At 45.2% G+C, this 18,504-nt stretch overlaps 2 protein-coding genes across 2 annotated transcripts; one reads left to right on the forward strand and one right to left on the reverse strand.

Moving 5' to 3' along the window:
• Positions 1–37: 37 nt before the first annotated feature.
• Positions 38–15,187, reverse strand: MYO19 (myosin XIX). Its single transcript, XM_082068405.1, has 25 exons — positions 15,057–15,187; positions 14,629–14,719; positions 13,212–13,356; positions 12,288–12,436; positions 11,951–12,064; positions 11,062–11,194; positions 10,781–10,850; positions 10,330–10,432; positions 10,066–10,162; positions 9,523–9,599; positions 9,087–9,177; positions 8,768–8,939; positions 8,499–8,572; positions 8,288–8,409; positions 7,475–7,588; positions 6,972–7,148; positions 6,385–6,531; positions 5,740–5,847; positions 5,005–5,075; positions 4,510–4,619; positions 2,542–2,705; positions 1,922–2,051; positions 1,654–1,739; positions 988–1,302; positions 38–801 (listed from the first exon to the last, which is right to left on the reverse strand). Exons 2-25 carry the CDS (start codon positions 14,638–14,640, stop codon positions 673–675), a joined length of 2,910 nt encoding a protein of 969 aa, XP_081924531.1. The 5' UTR covers positions 14,641–14,719; positions 15,057–15,187; the 3' UTR covers positions 38–672.
• A 503-nt stretch (positions 15,188–15,690) lies between these two features.
• PIGW (phosphatidylinositol glycan anchor biosynthesis class W) lies at positions 15,691–18,392 on the forward strand. Its single transcript, XM_082068409.1, has 2 exons — positions 15,691–15,828; positions 16,456–18,392. Exon 2 carries the CDS (start codon positions 16,467–16,469, stop codon positions 17,985–17,987), a length of 1,521 nt encoding a protein of 506 aa, XP_081924535.1. The 5' UTR covers positions 15,691–15,828; positions 16,456–16,466; the 3' UTR covers positions 17,988–18,392.
• Positions 18,393–18,504: the final 112 nt, after the last annotated feature.

Below are 18,504 nucleotides of genomic sequence, written 5' to 3' on the forward strand. Positions count from 1 at the left end.
GTTTTCATTAACTAAACTTCGTTGCAGATGCTGAGACACCTTTACCGGGTATTTAATGATACACAGGAGAGCTGAACATTTTCACGACCCATGCGAGCAACAGGGATGGGAACCGTGGCAGAGGTGACACTGTTGACTCGGCAGCACTAGAAACGCGCGGCAGTGGTGAGCGTACCCGTGGTTTGGTCCTATAGATAAAGAGTCCAGTTTTGCTTTTCCCTGAGACATCTGCCTGTGTGTTAGGCCCGGCTGCTGCTCCCTTCCTTGGCCGCAGTCACAAGTGCTGTGACACCGCTGACTGCCCAGCAGGGACAGCTGTACCTCCAGCGAGAATCCTGCGCGCACCAGAACCATTTGCCGTATTTGCTCTCTCGTTACCAGCCTCTTCCTTCTCCCAGATAGTGCCAGAAATGTTCAGTTCAAGTATATATTGCTTAAAGCACTTGATTATGTCGAGTGTTTTCCTAGTACTGGTATTTCCTCTAAAACGCGCATGTGTGTGTGAGCGGAGGAACGTCCCCCCTCATGCATTTTAAATTTGAAATATATTATACATACAATGCATCAATACAGAAAGCTCTGAGGTAGCAGCAGATACGGATGTTGAGTAATTTGAAAGCAGCAGCTTGCAGACGGTCCTTCCCTGAAGGAAAAAGTACAGCCGGCCACAACCTACGTTGGCAGGAGGTTTTTTCTGTCCAGCAAAATCTGGTTGAAGCCGGTGATGGAGTAGGCGGCCGTGTGGGGGCTGACGTCTGCGTAGTGCAGGGGAGATTTCCTACAGTGGAACTTAATAGAGCCCTGGAAGGAAAAGAGGTGGAGAGGTCAGGTGATGGTTTTGCCACATTTGGAGCTAATTTTGCTATTCAAACTCAAGGAGTGTCAGCCTTGCACATCTAAGTGGGAACGGAGAGCAGACCGGAGTTCAGGTTCCTCAACTCAGGGCAGCTGAGATGTGCTGCCGACCGGGGCGCAGGGGTTCGTTACCTGCGGGAGGGCTCTGACGGAGGTGATGCCGCAGCCCAGGAAGCAGCTTTCCACCCTGCAGCAGCCGCTGTCGCGCAGCACGCGGAGCCTCGTCAGCAGGGACAGGGACAGGTCCCTCCGCAGCCCCGCAACGGTCACGGGGGCAGCAGCCAGGACGAGGCCGAGCGGCCAGAACTGGGTGACCGAGGGCAGCGGCCAAGGCGCTTCCCAGGAGCAAGGTGGTTTGGCTGAGGCGACTGTAGCTCCGTGAACTGAGAAAAACGCCGTTTCTTCACCCTCGTCCAGTTCCGCTGCTGCTAACGCAGCCATTTTTGCCTGATGAAGAGATGCAGAACAATATGCTGGGAAAAGATTCACAAACATCTTGAACAAAATGTAAAACTGCAAAATTAAGAGTCTAAAAGAGAGGGCATCTTAAAGGAGACCCCCGCATCACCCTTTGGGACATCTTCCCATTTTATGAAGGGAAGGAATGAGTTTATTCTGCAGTCTGCACTGCCACCCTGTACAAGACTGGCATCCCTCCTCTGCTCTGCAGCTGGAGCAGTTTTTGGGCAACCGACAGCACTGGGTTTGTACAGTTACTTGACAGAGGCGGATTCTTTCTCCAACACGACAAAGCCTCACTCACACGATTTCAATGCTTTCCCGTACCAACATACTCACTTTCCATTTCCTCCAGCTGCGCTTAATGGCATCAGCAGCCCTGCGCATCCTTTGGAAGCGATTCTTGGCTAACCAGGAGCGAACAGCTGAAGATTTAATTAAAGAAATCTGAGTACAAAGGTTCTCCAAAGCTCTCACACTAAGAGAGATGGCACTTAAGCTTTCTCCATGTCCCATTAACATAACCGGCTCCTGCCACCTTAAACATCCAGTGTAACTGGAAATGTTACTTGTTAGATTATGTTCAGCAACGACCTTATCAAACTACCTGCTTGGATGACAGTTGCAGACCGTCTCTCCTTGGCAAGCTTCTTCTGTTTAAATCTCCTCCAGCAACACTGAATGCAAAACGCTTTCTGATTTAGCACCTGGGCTCTTCTAGCTTCGAGTTGCTCCAGCTGCATTGGGGATACGAGACCGCACTTAATCCTCAGGGATGGAGTTGTGTTCACAACCCTCCCCCTCCTGCAGTCCCTTGGTGCAGGACCGTGGCAGCTTTGTGCCCCACAAGTGCTGGATGGGACTGAAGTGGGAGCGTTTCATTAATGCTTATCTGATAACATGTAAAATGAAAATGTAAGTATCCGAGGGGAAAAAGAGCGTTGTGGGGGGAAAAGTGGATACTCCCAAAGCAGCAGCTGGCTTAAACTGCCTGCCTTTAGCGGGGTCTGTTAGGGCTGCACCCTCCAGTGTGTGAGCTTTGTAAAAGTGCCTTTGTCTCTTTCATCTTTCATAAAGCAGCCGCTCGGGCCTGTTGGAGTTAATGCCAAAGTCTGGTCACGCTGGCGTTAGCTCAAGTATTGCCTAAACCGTTACAATAATTGGTGCCAGAATCCCCCTTACGCAATTACGTTCCAGAGCCGTTAGCCAAGGAAACAGCGCTCTTACCACGGAATTAGCCATGAACACTTTGGTTTTGCCGCAGTACACTGAAGTGTTCTCTGCTCTGTTCCCCGGTTGCTCAGCAGCGGTTTGTCCCGTAACAACATTCCGAAGGATCTCAAAAATGACAGAACGTGATGCTTCGGCATCGCCCTCCGCTGGAGCCTCACCTGCAAATGACGCATTGAAGAGAAGGTATCACAAAACTGGGAAATCAGGACCAAGTAACTGTCTTTGCGCTGAGACTTTCTGGGGAGGAGACGGCTCAAACATGACCAGATTGAGCTGTACTTAAGGGAAAATGTGACAGCACAGATTTTGCTGTGTGCTGGTAACTAGATAACCAGCCTGGTGTGTTTGGGTGCTGTCTCATTGCCACTGTTAAGCCTGTCCATAGGTGACAAACGTCATTTTGGGGAGATCTAAACAATGACACAGACATACCGAGGGCTCGGCTGTTCCCACGTTCTCTAAAGCACCCTACATGGAAACATTAGAAAGCAAGAGCGATGCAATTAAGAACAGATTCTGAGCAGATTGGTCCTAAGAAAATCTGATGAAATATCCAAAACTCAAAGCTGTTGGGAAAGAGCAAAAAGCAAGGAATGAGACTCACAGCCTGAATGTACTGAAAGATGCAGGAATATAAAACCATTTCTATGCAGTTCTACAGCTTCCATAGCGCATTGGAAGCAGCTACAGGGACGTGTACTGTGCAGGAGTTTATTGCAGCAATAAGAGTTTATTAAAACCATTTCTGGGACGTAGGACGCAGTTTTTTACATGCTGAGACAAACTGTTTAGCCAGATTAATCTGTTTGCAAACAGGGGGAGACCAAATTCAGACCTGTCCTTGCCAGAGACTCTGCTGCTCAAGGCAACACTGCATGAGTTGCTGCATGCCCAGTGCCGGAACTTGATGGGCTTTGAGTCTTTCCATCCTGGATACTGTTTGTTTTTCTTCTATAAATATTGCTAAGGAGATGATGAGAGTGTTTTAAGGTACTGAAAACAAATATAAGCCACTGTTGCCTACAGGAAGACATCTGGTGACTACGATGGCGTTCTGGGGCTGGGCTGATAAGGGAACCAAAGCTTATCCCTGTGTTTAGGAAATTGTTTGGGGCTTATTACCTGCTAAAGATAAAAAGGACTGGTAACCTATTGCAATGAGGCACTTCAGCTAATGGGTTTATAACTGGGAAGATACGGTGTGTAAGTAATTGTCCAGCCTGTACTTTGTTACTTCATTCCATTTCTGCAAGGCGAATGGATTTCCAGCCATTTCACTAATCTGACATAGGCTGGTGCTTACTGGTGCTGCTTCCCACACCTGTTGCTGGACAGACCCACGGGGTGAAGATGGGATTGATCTGGGAAGAGAAGGGGGTTGCAGTAACTTCCAGTATTAAATGTAACCACCTGATGAGCTCCTTCATTCAGGGGTTCATACCAAAGATGTTACCTTGTAGACTGGATTGTGTTTTCTAAAGTCCATCCTCGCTCAGAAAAAAGAATCGCATGCAGGAGGTTGCAAAAGGCAGAAGAAGCAGCAGAATCCAGGTAAGCTAGAAAGTCAGTGTGTTGAGCCAGAAAACAAGGTGGGGAAAAAAGAAAGGAAGGAGAAGGAATATAAGCAAAAAGATAAGTGGTTTTCAAGTCTACTCAAGAACCAAATCTAAATCAAATTATAATCTATTGGGGGGAAGCCCAAACACCATTGTAACTTTAACTGTTCTACCCAAGAGGAACAAAGAAAATCAGCATTAAGATGAAAGATTTGCACTTTTAAAAAAAGCCTGCTGCAAGCATTGGGCAAATTAGAAATTCAAGTTGGCGATAGATTAGAAATGTATTTTGAGAATAGTGGTGTCCCTAGTGCTGAATACAGTAATTGTATCTGGTCTATGTGATATCAAATTGGTGCAGTGATAATTTTACTTGACAGCAGGTGGATTATCTAAAGAAACGTACCTTTGTTCTTGGCAGTGTGGTAGTTGCTTTTATCACACACTCCGTTTTTATTGGATGGATATGATTTTCTCAGTATTTCATAGCGCTCAGTGAAACTTTGGAAAGGAATCCTGTTGGACAAATGTACAGTTAATTCTAGGCAAGTATCACTGACTATATGGGTAAACCTATCCTTTGTGGGGGAGAAATTGCAGAATGGCTTCAAAAATCCAGTGCAGTGAGCTCTAAGACCAGGGGTATTTTAGAGACACCTCTGGACTTCCTTAGTATTTGGTATATTGTTACGAATCTCATCGCCCTGAGTGCAAGGTGTGCTGCCCTGGTTACTATACGGCTGCTGCACTGCTGGGCTCACACAACCAGCAGAGTTTCATCATCCAAGACACTGAAAAGCAGTCCAGATACGCAACAGGTATTTTTGTCTCCAAAAACATGAGAGAGGCACTCAAGATGTTGCTTACACTGGAAGATGTTGCTAAACAAGTTTGGACTTACCTAACGGGGAAGCCGGCTGCGCTGATGGTGATGGCTTCGACTATCCCACACGCCTGGAGCTGGCTGAGAACCTGAGGCACAAACGGAGATGGTTTAGGTGCCCACTGTCCTGTTTGTGGAAGCCGTTGTGCTCGGGGCAGCTCGCCCGGTGCGCCCCACGCTGGGGAATGAACCCAGAGGGCAGAGAAGGGGATTGTGCGGCCACCGAGCTGCTGCTTTGAGGAACACGCGGAGCAGGGCCAAGGCGGCACTGACAGAGGGACAGTCCTCATGTGCCCTCTGCATCAGATGAGGTTCTTTAACTGCAGCTTTAGCATCTGCTGCTCTGCTCCCAGAGACACGCTAGTCCTAGACTAGACTGCAGAAGAAAGCCAAGTTTTATTGTGGGCATTCACCCGTGCGACTGCTGAGCAGTCAGATCACCTTTATGTATTTTGAGGACTGGGATGGGATCACCCCAAATAACCCAGGAGTGCTCTGGTAAGAGAACTTATACAGCAACAAGTAAGTTGCATCTGGAAGAGCTGCTGTGCTCACCAGCTCTATTTTGGACAAGCATCATCAGTGATTCTGAAAGGCTGTTCATCTTGAAAGGAGCAAAAGCTATTTCAAGATGTGCTGGGAAAAGAGCTTTGCAACTGACTAAAGATCGTAAGAGACCTAATGCAAAGCCCCATGTGATGTCTCCAGGAAGCTTCTCATCAACTGAGTGAGGAAAAGCTTTTGGAAGGTTACCTCTTCTCTTTGAAAAGTCATTGCCTTGCAGCCAGCGTTAGGCTTGATGCATCGGATGTAATGCGGTGTGGTGCTGTTCACAAGCTGCATGAGGTGTTCCAGTGAACCCTGTAGAGAACAAATGCAGGTTTAATTAGGGACTCCTCCTCCACAGGTAGATTAGCTCACCGGTGGTCACCTATAAAAACAATGAAGCCATTTTTTGCAAGGATGGCTTCACAGACTCAGTATTAGCAGAACTGTTCCATAAGGACAGCTTGAGCAAAAAATCCACTCTATGGATGCTTTTGTAAAACTGTTGATAGTAAATTCACAACATTTCCAAAATCCACTCTATGGATGCTTTTGTAAAACTGTTGATAGTAAATTCACAACATTTCCAAAATTATAGCAGGGCCACTAGTCAAAGGTAACCCCTCAAGAGGAACAGGTAGGAAGGAGCCTCACAAAGTCAGATGTCCAACTGTTAAAGGCAAAACTGGAGTGACTTACAACCAAAAACGCAGAGAATCTCAGGAATCTGGAGCTACTTCTGTTTTGCAGCTGTTTAATTTTAATGACATTTAGTGATCTCGGTCCAACGCTACTGTTCTCTTGTCTAGTTATAAAGACAGCAGTAGAAAACAGAACTTGAATAGGATGTACCTTGAACTTTGACACCACTGTCACAACAGCTGCTCTGTTCTGGGTTTTGGTGTTATTTTGGTTCCCTTCTGCCACAGGAAATAATTTTTGAAGCAAAGGGTCCTTAGAATTCTGCAAAACGTTGACCAGCTCTGGTGGAATGGGGTCCTGCCAACACAAACGTGACTCATTAGTATTTGAACTTAGGCAGAAACCTGCCAGCTTTGAAATGACTAGAAATTCCACAAATAGAGATGGAATAGTATTTCTGATGCAAACTTTGCTTTAACCACAGCTGTGGTTTTGAATCCGACTACATACATTAATTCACAGATTCAGGAACAGAAAACAGCGTCTGGCTGAACATCCAGCAAATCTAGTCAAATATATGACTGTTCCTAACATTGTTCTCTTTATACAACTGAAGACCAAGAGCGTCACCCAGTTTTACATGGCCTGAAGGATTTATTTGGCACAAGCCATCTATATCCAGTAAACATCACTGAATATACATGTTAGTGGTGCTTTGATTTAAATAGGTTTTAGTTTGTAAGATTTTTTTTTTGTGTTTTTTCATTTTTCAAACAGCTATTTCTGAAAAAACCCACCTTATTCTTCTCCACCATTGCTGCCAGCTGATAGCAGACTTTGCCAGCATAATGTGAAATAATGAAGTTAGGCTCCTTACTGAACTTGTTTCGACTTAAACATTGATTATTAGACAAGGCTTTCTCAATCCGAGTTTGGAACAGGTGGGTGTTCGAGGGTCTATTCAGACGGCACTCCTGCAGAACAAACCACACAAAATTGCAGCATATTTGTCATAAAGATTGGTCTTTAAAAGCTGAGACGCTTTAAATCACAACCGTTTTATTTTTTAGAATTGCTTTGAGTATGCAAGCCCTGAAATACTGTGAAAAAAAAAGTGAGGCTTCCTATTTGCATTAGAACTTAGAACAGGATGAAGCAATGCCATAATTGTTCTAAAAAGTAAGTTCTACAGAATTTTTATACCTGACAAGTTTCCTACTAATTCAGCATTTTCTTTGGCGGCATGGGATGGGAGGCAGGCAACCAGGCCCAAAGCACGAGAGGTTTGATCCACGCTTACCTCATTGAGCAGAGAAAAAATGCTGAGAGGATTGGCCTCGATCAGCTCGAGGCAGTTCTGGTTGTCCTGGTAGCTGACGAACGACCACTGGAGCCCTTCTGCTGCATATTCTTCCTGCGGTCAGAGAGAAACGGTTTGTTCTGCAGCAGAGGGCACTGGAGCTCAAATAACCACGTGCCTTTTTGCAGTTACTGTTTAACAGGTTAATCCCAGGCTCAGCCTGCTCATCCAGAGCTCAGCTCATGTTCTATGGCAGTCTTGGTTTAAAACACTGCCGCAGGTGGCTTTTGAGGACGTCGCAGCTGGTCCTGCGGGATCAGGGAGAGCAGGCTGCAGCAAAGGCGGTAACCGGGCGGGTTCTATAAACACGGGGCATGAATCAGTTTCAAGGAAAGTAATTGTGTGCTTGAACTTGGTTTTCATCTTCACTGACCATTAACCCCTGGCATAGTGACAAGGGCAGGCAGGCAAAAAAGGCTGGGCATATGAAAGCACAAATTACGGTCAGAGAGATACTTATTTTCTGAATGAACAGATAAAACTATGCTGGGAGGCAGAAGGTGCCATCATGTTGGAGCTGTATAATAAGAACAGATCTCCAGTACCCAAGAGAGAAAGCTGTTTCGTTCCACCAACTGCCCCACACTCTCCTCTTGAAAAAAGTGATTGTTAGGCACATCCTACTCATTTCTGTGGCATTGCTTACTTGATTGAAGGCTGCAATCTGCCCAGAGGCACAGAAATACAATTACAGAGGCTTAATATGCTGGTTTAAAATTAGATATTTAACATTTGATGTTAGTGGGGTATTACCTGTTGTGCCTTCAGATAGTGCGCTACAAAGTGCTGCTGCAGCTTCTCGTTGGCGTAGTTAATACAAAGCTGCTCCAGGCTGTTTTCAGGGAAGGCTTCGAAACCATAAACATCCAACAAACCTAGAAGGAGTACGGGGAGAGAGTACGCATGGGTCTAGGAGCTTGAAGGACTTACGGTTACTCAGTTAAACCAAGGTGAAAAAACGTACCTATGAAGCTGGTCCATGCTGATGGATCTGCATAGATGCTCTCGTTTATGACCAGAACGAGCCATTCGAACAATCTGCAGACAATGACAACTGGATTAGTTGGGAAGTGCTTGCTCACAACAGAGTCATGTTCTTTTACTGCTGTTTATACCAGGGTCATGCTGTTCCTGAGCCCAAGCAGAAACCAGGGAAGGTAAATCTCTCTGGCCTCCCCGTTCCTCACAGAAGTGATGGGGCTCAGCAGAGCAGCCGGGCCTGCGTGTCCTTACTTGGCGTAGATGGCTTTGGCCAGGCAGTCCCTCCTGGTCTCACACTCGGCTCTGGAGCACGGCTTCTTGAAGACTTGTTGTTGTTTTCCAGCAGTTATTGTTCGAATTCTTAATGATTCCAGTAGCTCCTCGACAGGTATTTTCAGCAAATCTCCAGCGGTCTTCACAAAATCTTGTTCACGAAAAAAAACCCAACATTGCGAGGTTATCTGGAGTGTCAAATGAATGCAGCCCCTTTAAACCTACAGAAGGTCTGGAGAGATTATGGAAAATTGACACTTCTGCGAAATCACCAACTCAAATGTGGACTTTGCCTCACCTTTGGTTTTGTCTTCCAGTTCACAAGGCTGAGCTTCATCCACTGGATTAGAGAATTGAATGTTCCCGAGATGGAGAAGGCCTGACAACACCTGAAATATAATCCAGCATTGAGTTTTCTGAACCAGAGCTCCCCTCCAAGGCAGTGTCCTCTTAGCCACACAAACAGGACAAGTCAACACATTTCTGCACAAAAACAGCAAGCACATTTCAAGCTTTATGTTAATTCCTAATGCTCCAATTACTGAAGGGAAACTCAAGTTCACAGGTGCAGGCTCTAATATATGGCTACACAACCTCTTGTGTACCTGCAGGCCCTGTGGTCAGGAGTACTGAACAACCCATGCTCTGCACGTTGATACGGATTTACTGCCCACACTAAAAAGACATTCCAAACGTCTTTAGCAGCCTCGCGGTGACCGTGTGTTGTACCTGACCTTGAAAATATTGTTCTGCGTGGAGCGGTCAATGCCCAAGTGAAACATTGCGTCTCTGGTCACCTCGAAGCAGTCCTCTGAAAAGCCAGACAAGTGCTATTTAAAAGAAAGCCATGCACACAACCAGGCAAGCAGAACGCTCAACACCATGTCCAGTTGAGCTGGGACTGCCAAAGGAGATCAAGGCGCTCTCTTGGTAAATCCCACAGCACAAGCTGGAGAACCAAGTCATCAGCTTAATCCGGACTCTGTGTGGCTCTGAGTTAGGCAGCAGGTCGCTGAAGCACACCCGCAGACGAGACAGTTTCTAAACGCAGCCACAGAGATGCAAATTCGCTGGGCTAGAAACCGCTGGTTTAAGCCAGGTGAAAACTCTGAATAGCGCAAACTGAAACTTTAAAAGAATCACATTAATGCAAGCGCCTTTGCAAAACGCCTGCTGTGCACTAACCAACCTGGGTCATGGCATTTAACAGGACAGACACATTTTGCCTGCCCTCCTTTAAAGTTACAGCCATTATTAAGGGATAGTCTAATCTTTACCATCTAAGTTTCTTTCAGAATTTGGCAGCCAGCGGTAATCAGCCCCTTCTGGAAGGTTCCATTCCAGCCTCTCCTCTGCAGTGGCACCTTTTGTGATCTGGAGACAAAACAAGTTAACAACTGAATTTTGCCTTTGGTCTTTACAGCTCACAGACAAGGAAGAATAATGTACCAGGAAGCATGGCAGACAGGAAAGCTGTTAAATATTAGGAGTTGCAACTGTGCTAAATCAGAAATATCGAGCAAAATTAACTAAAGGCAAACCTGATAAAAAATATGAAAGTTTCTTTCATTGGGGGCCTGATAGGCAACTCTGGTCTTCTCCAAAAGGAAAGTCTGAATGGAAGCACTGCTCAGATGGTGGGATCTGGAGTGGAAAAACAAGCAAAGATTTTAACAAAACTTCCTCTCAGAACCTGATAGGTGTTGTGTTGTTACAATACCAACCGACTATGAATGCTTTGCAGTTCACCTTCAATTTTATACAAGTTTAATGTAACATTTTGTTCAGAGTTCTTAACTGCATCTCTGTCTTTCCATTGCTCTCTGTTAGAGATCAGGGTGAGAGCTTGCAGGAAAAAGAAATCATAATAATGTAAGCTGCCAGCAAACCAAAACAGGTTCTAAAACCAGATAAAATATGGCAGACTTCAGAAACAGGCTTGTAAAGGTTCAAAGGAACAAAACGGTACGGTTTTTACACAGTAATTATTACCTGTCTAACTGAAGCTGGATGTATTTTCCAAAACGGCTACTGTTGTTATTCCGCAGGGTACATGCATTTCCTGTGAAGTTGCCAGTGACAGATAATCAGAGTGGTTTTACTCTTCCATGTTGGACATATACAGAACTAAGGGTGATTTGTACATATCTTCAGTATTTGAAGAGTTTGTCTTTTAAGAAGAGGACCAAGAGCTAACTTAGACTTGTGTATTAACAAAGATAACTCCCACAGCAGCTGCTACTTGTTTTTGCTGTTAAAAAAGCCTCATTTACCAAATGCTTCCATGACAGGGTTGGAATCCAACACTCTCTTCTCTATCCTTTCCACGGTTTCATTGCCTTTTGGGGAGATAACTGAAGCAGCAATGGAAGCGTAGAATTTCATAAGGCAGCGAGATGTCCAGGTCTGCAAGAGAGAGGCTTCACAATAGGTCTTTGTTTTTACCACATTAGTTATGTCAGTTAGTAAAACAGTGCTAGCTTCTGAAAACACAGTATGCAGCTGGCAACGATGCTAAAGAGAGTGATCACGTCAGGTTTACAGCTCTAGTTCAGCGGAAACTTGCTGCGCATATGCTTATGTGCAACAGCCTCACATTTAAATGCTGTTGGAGCGCTTCGCTGAATGGCAGTTTTATCACGATGTAACCATCTGGAAGCTCAGCTAGAACTAAAAACTGGCATCTTAAGATGAATTGAATATAAACTGACTTTGAGTCATTAACACTCAGCATATCATTTTGTTCTCAGGCTTAAAAATATCCTCAATTTCTTCCTGAATAGGTACAGACCACTACAGAAGGGCCCAGGACAGGATCTGAACTCTCTGCTGCTTCTAAATCTCTCCACAGGGTTTGCTGAGACCCACGACAGATCAGCATGAGACATTAACTCAGGTGCGGTTCCTGTTGAATTATTCAAATCAAGCCCTCACAGAAATTACAGATGTCCCCTCAAGAGCAGCTCTATTAAGCAGAGTCTATTTAACTGCAGCAATCACTTCATGCTTTACGCATATTTCAAGAGTCACGCTGGAGCAGACTGGCTACGTGCTCTGTCAGATTTTTTTCTTCAGCTTTGCTTGTTCACTGAAATACTATAAACTACAAATCACTTGCAAATCTCAAAACTTAGGAGCAATGTCAGAAAACAATCTCTTTACCTTCCCAGCACCACTTTCTCCACTCACAATTATGGACTGGTTTACAGGTTCTCTCTGGCTTTGGACGTTTCTGTAGGTTTGCTCAGCCACTGCAAAGATGTGAGGTTTTAAATCCTGGCAGTAAAAGAGAATATTCATATTTCAGAGAACAGTAATTACCCAGTTCGACAGCAAAGTTCTTCTCACATTTATCTGAAAAGACTATTGCTCTTTTAACAGAACTCATATTTCACTAGAAATGGGTTTTATCCTTTAGGATTATTTTGCTCATATAGATTTTGAAGAACTTGACATCTGGGTTCTGCGGAAGGACAGTTATTTCAAATGTAAGGATTACCTGAGGGCGAAGTGCACCATGGTACTCTCTCATAAGCTCAGGTGAATAGAGGCAGGACACAGGCTGAAATGGATTTAAAGCCACGAGGCTGCAGCCAGCATTTGTATAAAACAAGTTTACTCTATATCTTGCTTGAAGACATTTCAGAACTGCAAGACACACCTTCTGTTAGCATCTTTTGAAAAATGTCTTTGACTCTTCCTGCTCCTGTTTGTAACAAAAATCTTCAGAAATGTTACCTATTAGGTTTAATAGAGAATGAGGTGATCAAGGGAGTGGTATAGATCAAATACACATAACAATGTCTCTAAGAGTTGCTCTCATTCTTAAAAATCTTAAGGGATCTGCCAACTACTCCATTTAATAAATCCTGTGCTTTTATGAGGTTTCACATAGTCCTATGAAGTAAATCTGTTCCCTTGCAGAGCAGAGGCAAGAGTTCCCCATCTGCACTAGAAACAGGCCTCAGCTTCCCTTAACAGCATCATCTTTAAAAGTCAAGTGTGGAATTTACTTTTCAAAACCAATTTCATGAATATATTTTTAACCTAAGTTAGAGCCTCATTTTCTGATACGTTCGTGTAGCACCAAACTGCAATCACAAGGTCATGCAGGAGCCCTTCAACAGCATTAACTCCCAGCACCCAGCGACCTGAACCAACAATACAAACATGAGTTCCACAGAACTTGATAGGAGATCAGCAGGGCTGAATCTAAAATAAAAACATTCTGAAAAAAATAAAAATTCAACCAAGCCAAAGGCTTTAATTTATTTATTATTAACAGGCTCTATTTAATACACTCTGAATCTTTAACTCCTGTGTTCATGATAGCATGAGTGCAATGAGAACAGTAACTACCATATGTTAGTAGCCACCAGGGCAAGTGGCTCCTCAGGAGATACTCCCCTGCCTGGCTGCTTACCTGTCGTAGTTGTCACCGGATTAACTTTCGTGAGGTCATCAAAAAGATGCAGTTTCTCTTCATCACTGAGGAACGCTCTAACTTCTTCTCCAAATGACTCACTGAGGTCATTCTGGATGGCGGAATCTTCTTTTTGGCCATTTTCCTGGAGAAGAGGGCAGATCAGCATCGGTCAAAGGCTGGACTTTCACCTGTCTGCTATAATGTATAGCTCTTCTGCTGCTTCCATGTAACAGAAGTTCAGCCTCAGCAGGAGCCACAACTTGGGGCTTTTGAGCTGCTCTTCCTCCCAGCTGCCGTCCCCCGGCATCAATGGTTCCCATGGGGTGCTCTGTATTTAGAAAGGTATTATCCGTCCTATGGGAGCGGGCAGGCTGACAGTGCTGTCTGTGAACTGAACTCATCGCTGGGACTTCTGGCTGTAAGCAAAGGCACTTGGAAAGAATGTGTCCTTATGCTACCCAGCACTTGCAATTTTGCAGGTCGTTTAGCACAAACACGCTTACACAATGTTCTTAACTGGCGTATTTCTGGTGCTGGTGGTGTAAGAGCTGGCCTGCATTAGGTGAAGATTTGTCTTTTTTGAATCACCTCAAGTATTTAAATCTTAGCCTCTGGGCTCCCATGCCCTTGACAATATTAGTTGGAAGGACACATTTGTTGTGCAAACGTAATGGAAAACTTAGCCAGAGAGATTTCAGGTTCTCTTTGTCATTTCTGGGAGGAAGGAGACAGGAGCTACAGGGGAAAATGAAGAAGGGGAAAGATGCCAGTCCTGCTTTTGCATTCTGGACATTGCTTTTCTGTTCAGTAATGCCATCAAACTGATTTCTGTCATTCTCAATGAACACAGAAGTTTGCTGCTTTCACAGAGAACAGACACAATTATTAAATACTCCACAGACAAGATGAGTATCTGCCAATCGCCCATTCTTCCCATGCCCTCCCATGTGTTTGCTGTATTACGGTGGCACCAGCCAAGTTCTTAAATCCACCGTGCAGCTGATAGTGTACGACCTGAGAAAGGGCTTATTTTTAATCCCCTGCACCCCCTTGCTCGACATTGCTTCATTTGAGATGGTGATCGCTTAGCCAAAAGTATTTGAAAATACTATCACTTCTCATACCTACACTGCGTAACTCATGCGTCCGTTAATTTAACTGAAAAGATACATTTAAGAATGTATTTGCTACATGCATTAACACCTGCCCCATTAAAGCCAACAGCATAACAAAAATCACATGCTGGTGTTAGTAACACAGCTCAAAACCACACAGTTAATAAGTCCAGTCAATTAATGGTAGGACTAAATATGCATTAGCAGTTACCTAATCTGGACTGCATGGAAACAAGCCAAGAATTCTTTCCTGGCAGTAAAATTTAATTAGCACACAAAATTTCTAGTTTTCTTTTTACCTGTTTTGGCATCTTGTTCAGCCCTATGGACGGGAACACTGGAGCTGGCTTTTACTCTCAGGTATCTCATTCAAATCAGACTGAAGAGCCCCTAAATAAAAAAAAAAAGGCATTTAAAATACAATAACTTTGTTTTTGTTGCATTGCTCCTGAAAGATCCGTGGGTCTGATGGCCTCAGAGAAGCTGGAAGAGCAGTGACTCAGAGAAGTTTTGCGTTGCAGCAGGAATAAGATCTGCTGGCTTGCCGTCCTCTTCCTGCTTCCTCCGAAAATCAGTGGGAGCCAGCCCAAGGTGAGTCAAACTCGCCCTCTGAATTTCTGCGATAAGCAGAGATTCCGGCCACACAGACAGGAAGAATTCTGTCTTCTTCCACCAGCTGAGACTGCCATCCATTCCCTTCCATTTCTAAGTCTTAGTCTATTCTTACCTGGCATGAAAACACCATTCAGAGACCACTTTGATCCAGGAGCTGAAGTGTGCAGAGCTCAGCAACCATCACCAAGACCCTCCAAAGTGCCTCTAACCTCTTTATTACCCTTTCCTAGGAGAAGCCTTGCTTACAGCGGGCAGAGTTCTTTGTGCCGGTTAAACCAGTTCCCCGAAGCGCACGGGCTATCGCAGCTCCCGCTGATGCAGCCGCTCCCGAGGCTTCTCCCGGGCAGATCCGACATTGGCCCGGCCCCCAAGGTCGCAGGGCAGCACCGTTCCCACCGGCGCGCACCCGGCCACAGCGAGACCGCGCGTTGCGGGGCCAGGGCCCGGCGGTGCGGGGCAGGGGAGCGGGACCGGGGAGCGGGCGCACTCACCGCGGGCAACGGGCGGCGGACGAGGCGGAGCCGGGGCGGGGGCTGCGGGCGGTAGCGAATCGGCCGCTGCGGAAGCGCAGGCTGCGGCCGCTGCCGAAAGTGCGGGCGGCGAGCGCGGGCCACGTTTACTTGCGGAGCTGGGGCTGCGGCAGCCGCGCCGGGGGCTCCGGTACCGGCGGGACCACGGGAGCGGCCCGGGACGCGCAGGGCAGGGGATGAACGGACTCCGGGGTGCCCCGGGGCTTGTCCTGCCACCCCGGCGGCACCTCGGCCTCTGCAGGGGACGGCAGCGCTGAAATGCGGGTTCGGTCCCTCCGACATCCATCTCCCCAACCGAGAAACTCTCCGGAAACCGAGAAATTCTCCAGAAAGCGGTAACTGATCCCGAAGCCGGTAAGCGATGCCGCCCCGCGTGGGGAAAGGGCTGCTCAGGTCAGGGGGTTTTAGCTGATAAAGTCTTCGTTGTGACCCCACACTGCGGCTTAAACAAAACCAGCAATTTCGGGTTTCTAATTAGTGCTTCTCGCATTTAACATGTTCTCTTGAAGCAGGTCACCGAGCCTGTGGGTCTGGGGCCTTTTTTTAAAAGGCACTTTTGTTGCAAGTGGGGATTTTAGCTGCTGGTTTTATTGCTGACCAGAAACTCCATTAGGGCCACATTTTTTATGTATCTGCTTCATTTATACTACAGAGAATATGACTTACAGAGCAGGACATATAGTAAGATTATTCACAATGTGAATGTTCAAGAGAATACTTGATATTTAGAGATCTTTAACAAAAATATGTTAAGAATCTTGTTTGGACAGCGAGGTTTGTGATGGTGAAAGTGGGTCAGGCTCCCAGCAGCACCGGGGCTGTTCTGGATTATTTAAATTGAAGAGTAACTGCAGAACAGATGACTTCTTAATGAGTGTATGTGTTAATGTATGTGTTAATGTTAATGTAAGGTTCATTTTTGAAGCAGTTCTAAGAGCCCCGTTTTACAAAACTAACTCAAGTTCACATTTGTATTTTCAGAGGAAGAAAGAATGTCGCAAAAGCACCTGAAGGAAGCCTTCATCAGCAACTTAAATGGGACCAGCTTGCTGGAAATTTCATTGGGCTTGACTCTAGCTCCACTCTGCCTGCTTTGCAGAGGGCTCCTCTTGATCCTGTATTACCTGCACTATGGGAAACCTTTAAACTCAAGGAAATACAGCCTGCTGCTAGACTTCCTCGTGCTAGTGTCTCCTCTCGTGTTCTCCTGCACAGTCTTGTCTCCAATCATGTGTTGTGTGCCAGCTATCCTTGTAGCCCTCTGTGCTGGAATATTCTCCAAAATATACAGCCAAAGAAAACACGAGACCAGAGTCCCTTTTAGGCAAATTGTAAAAGACTTCCAGGAGACGTACTTGGATCCAGACTACATTCCAGCAATAACCGCGTTTCGTGTTTACGTCAACGTGTTGACATCAATCAGCATTTTAGCAGTGGATTTCCCGCAATATCCACGGCGATTTGCCAAAGCCGAGACCTATGGAACAGGAGTTATGGATTTTGGGGTTGGAGCTTTTATTTTTGGTAATGCTCTTGTTTGTCCTGAAGTTAGACAAAAGTCTTGTGTGACACAATCCACATTTTCCAGTCTGGCCAGGCAGTTCTTTTCTGTTTGGCCGTTGATTTTTCTTGGCGTTGGACGACTGCTGAGTGTCAAATCTATAGAGTACCACGAACATACTTCAGAGTATGGAGTGCACTGGAATTTTTTCTTTACCTTAGCATTTGTGAGGCTTGCAGCATCTCTCCTTTTAGCCATATTTCCAAAAAATATTTCTTGGATCGTTGCTATAAACCTGGCTGTACTTTATCAGCTTACTCTTAACACTACCTCTCTGAAGGTGTTTATCTTGCACGGCGGCGATGGCAGAGGTACCAGGGTTGGCTTTTTAAATGCCAACAGGGAAGGACTTCTCTCTCTCTTTGGATATTTAGCCATCTATCTGGCGAGTGTGCAAGTGGGGCTGTGTCTGCTCAAGTGCAGGAACTCGGTGCGAGGCTGGATCCAAGCGGTGTGTTTGTCGCTGCTCACGGTTCTCATGCTCTTCCTAATTCTTCACTTCTCACAAGCCCTCGCGGACCCCGTGTCGCGCCGGATGGCTAATTTATCCTACTGCATCTGGGTGGTTGCTCACAGCCTGATGTTCTTGGTCTGTTTTGTGGTGACCGATCTCGCCCTGGTGTTCACAAAGCTGCTGGTGAAGGGCTCCAGCGTGCCCTGTTGCTGGAACATTCTAAAGCCCCCCAGTACCAGTGGAAAGCACGGGACAGAGGCCATGCCTGTGGGGAGGGCAGGCACGCTGTCGCACATTTGCTTAATTAGCGCTATTAATAAAAATCAATTACTATTTTTCTTGCTAGCAAATGTTATGACAGGTACTGTGAATATACTGATAGATACAATCCACAGCAGGACTGCATTTACATTGTGTATACTACACTTGTATATGTTTGTTAACTGTTTAATTATGTATATATTGCATGCCAAAAATATAGTATTAAAGTTTTGGTGATTCCATTCTGTCTCAAGTGGACTAGTTGAACTTTGTAGTCAACTGTAGCTGACTACAACTGTAGTTGAATTCTGGTATTTTAATGGAAAAACCAGTATTTTTCCGGTACGTATTGCAGTAATTTATAATTTAGCATAACTTTTAATGATTTAATATTGATTATTTTTAGTGGTTTGTTTTTCCAAATCATACAGTCAATGCTGTTGGAGTTGTTAAACATTTTCCTGAAAACTTAGGTTCTGAGGTTGTTGAAAAAGTGGATACTTAAAAATGTTTTGGCCCCAGTCCTGCAAAGATTCATGCATGTGCTTAACTTTGATGAGAGTAATTGCATGTGGAATGTTAATCATACACTGAACTCTAAATTAGCCTTTGAATTAAAGCTAAATTTTATTTTCATCCTCACTAATGAATATAAATGAAGACCTTAGATAAAGTATGATGCTCTGAAGGATAAAATTCAACTGCAGATGTGGGAATTTGTGGAGCAGATAATAAAAGCAGTACAGCCTTTTAT

Source organism: Streptopelia decaocto (assembly GCF_964273445.1).
Source record: "Streptopelia decaocto genome assembly, chromosome: 18".
NCBI lineage: Eukaryota > Metazoa > Chordata > Aves > Columbiformes > Columbidae > Streptopelia > Streptopelia decaocto.

Coding starts and splice junctions, on each gene's coding strand:
- MYO19 (XM_082068405.1), bottom strand. Junction 7,589..8,287: donor ACTATCTGAAGGCACAACAG/GTAATACCCCAC, acceptor CTCTGACCGCAG/GAAGAATATGCAGCAGAAGG. Junction 2,706..4,509: donor CCACACTGCCAAGAACAAAG/GTACGTTTCTTT, acceptor CGTCATTTGCAG/GTGAGGCTCCAGCGGAGGGC.
- PIGW (XM_082068409.1), top strand. CDS start 16,467: ATGTCGCAAAAGCACCTGAAGGAAGCCTTCATCAGCAACTTAAATGGG.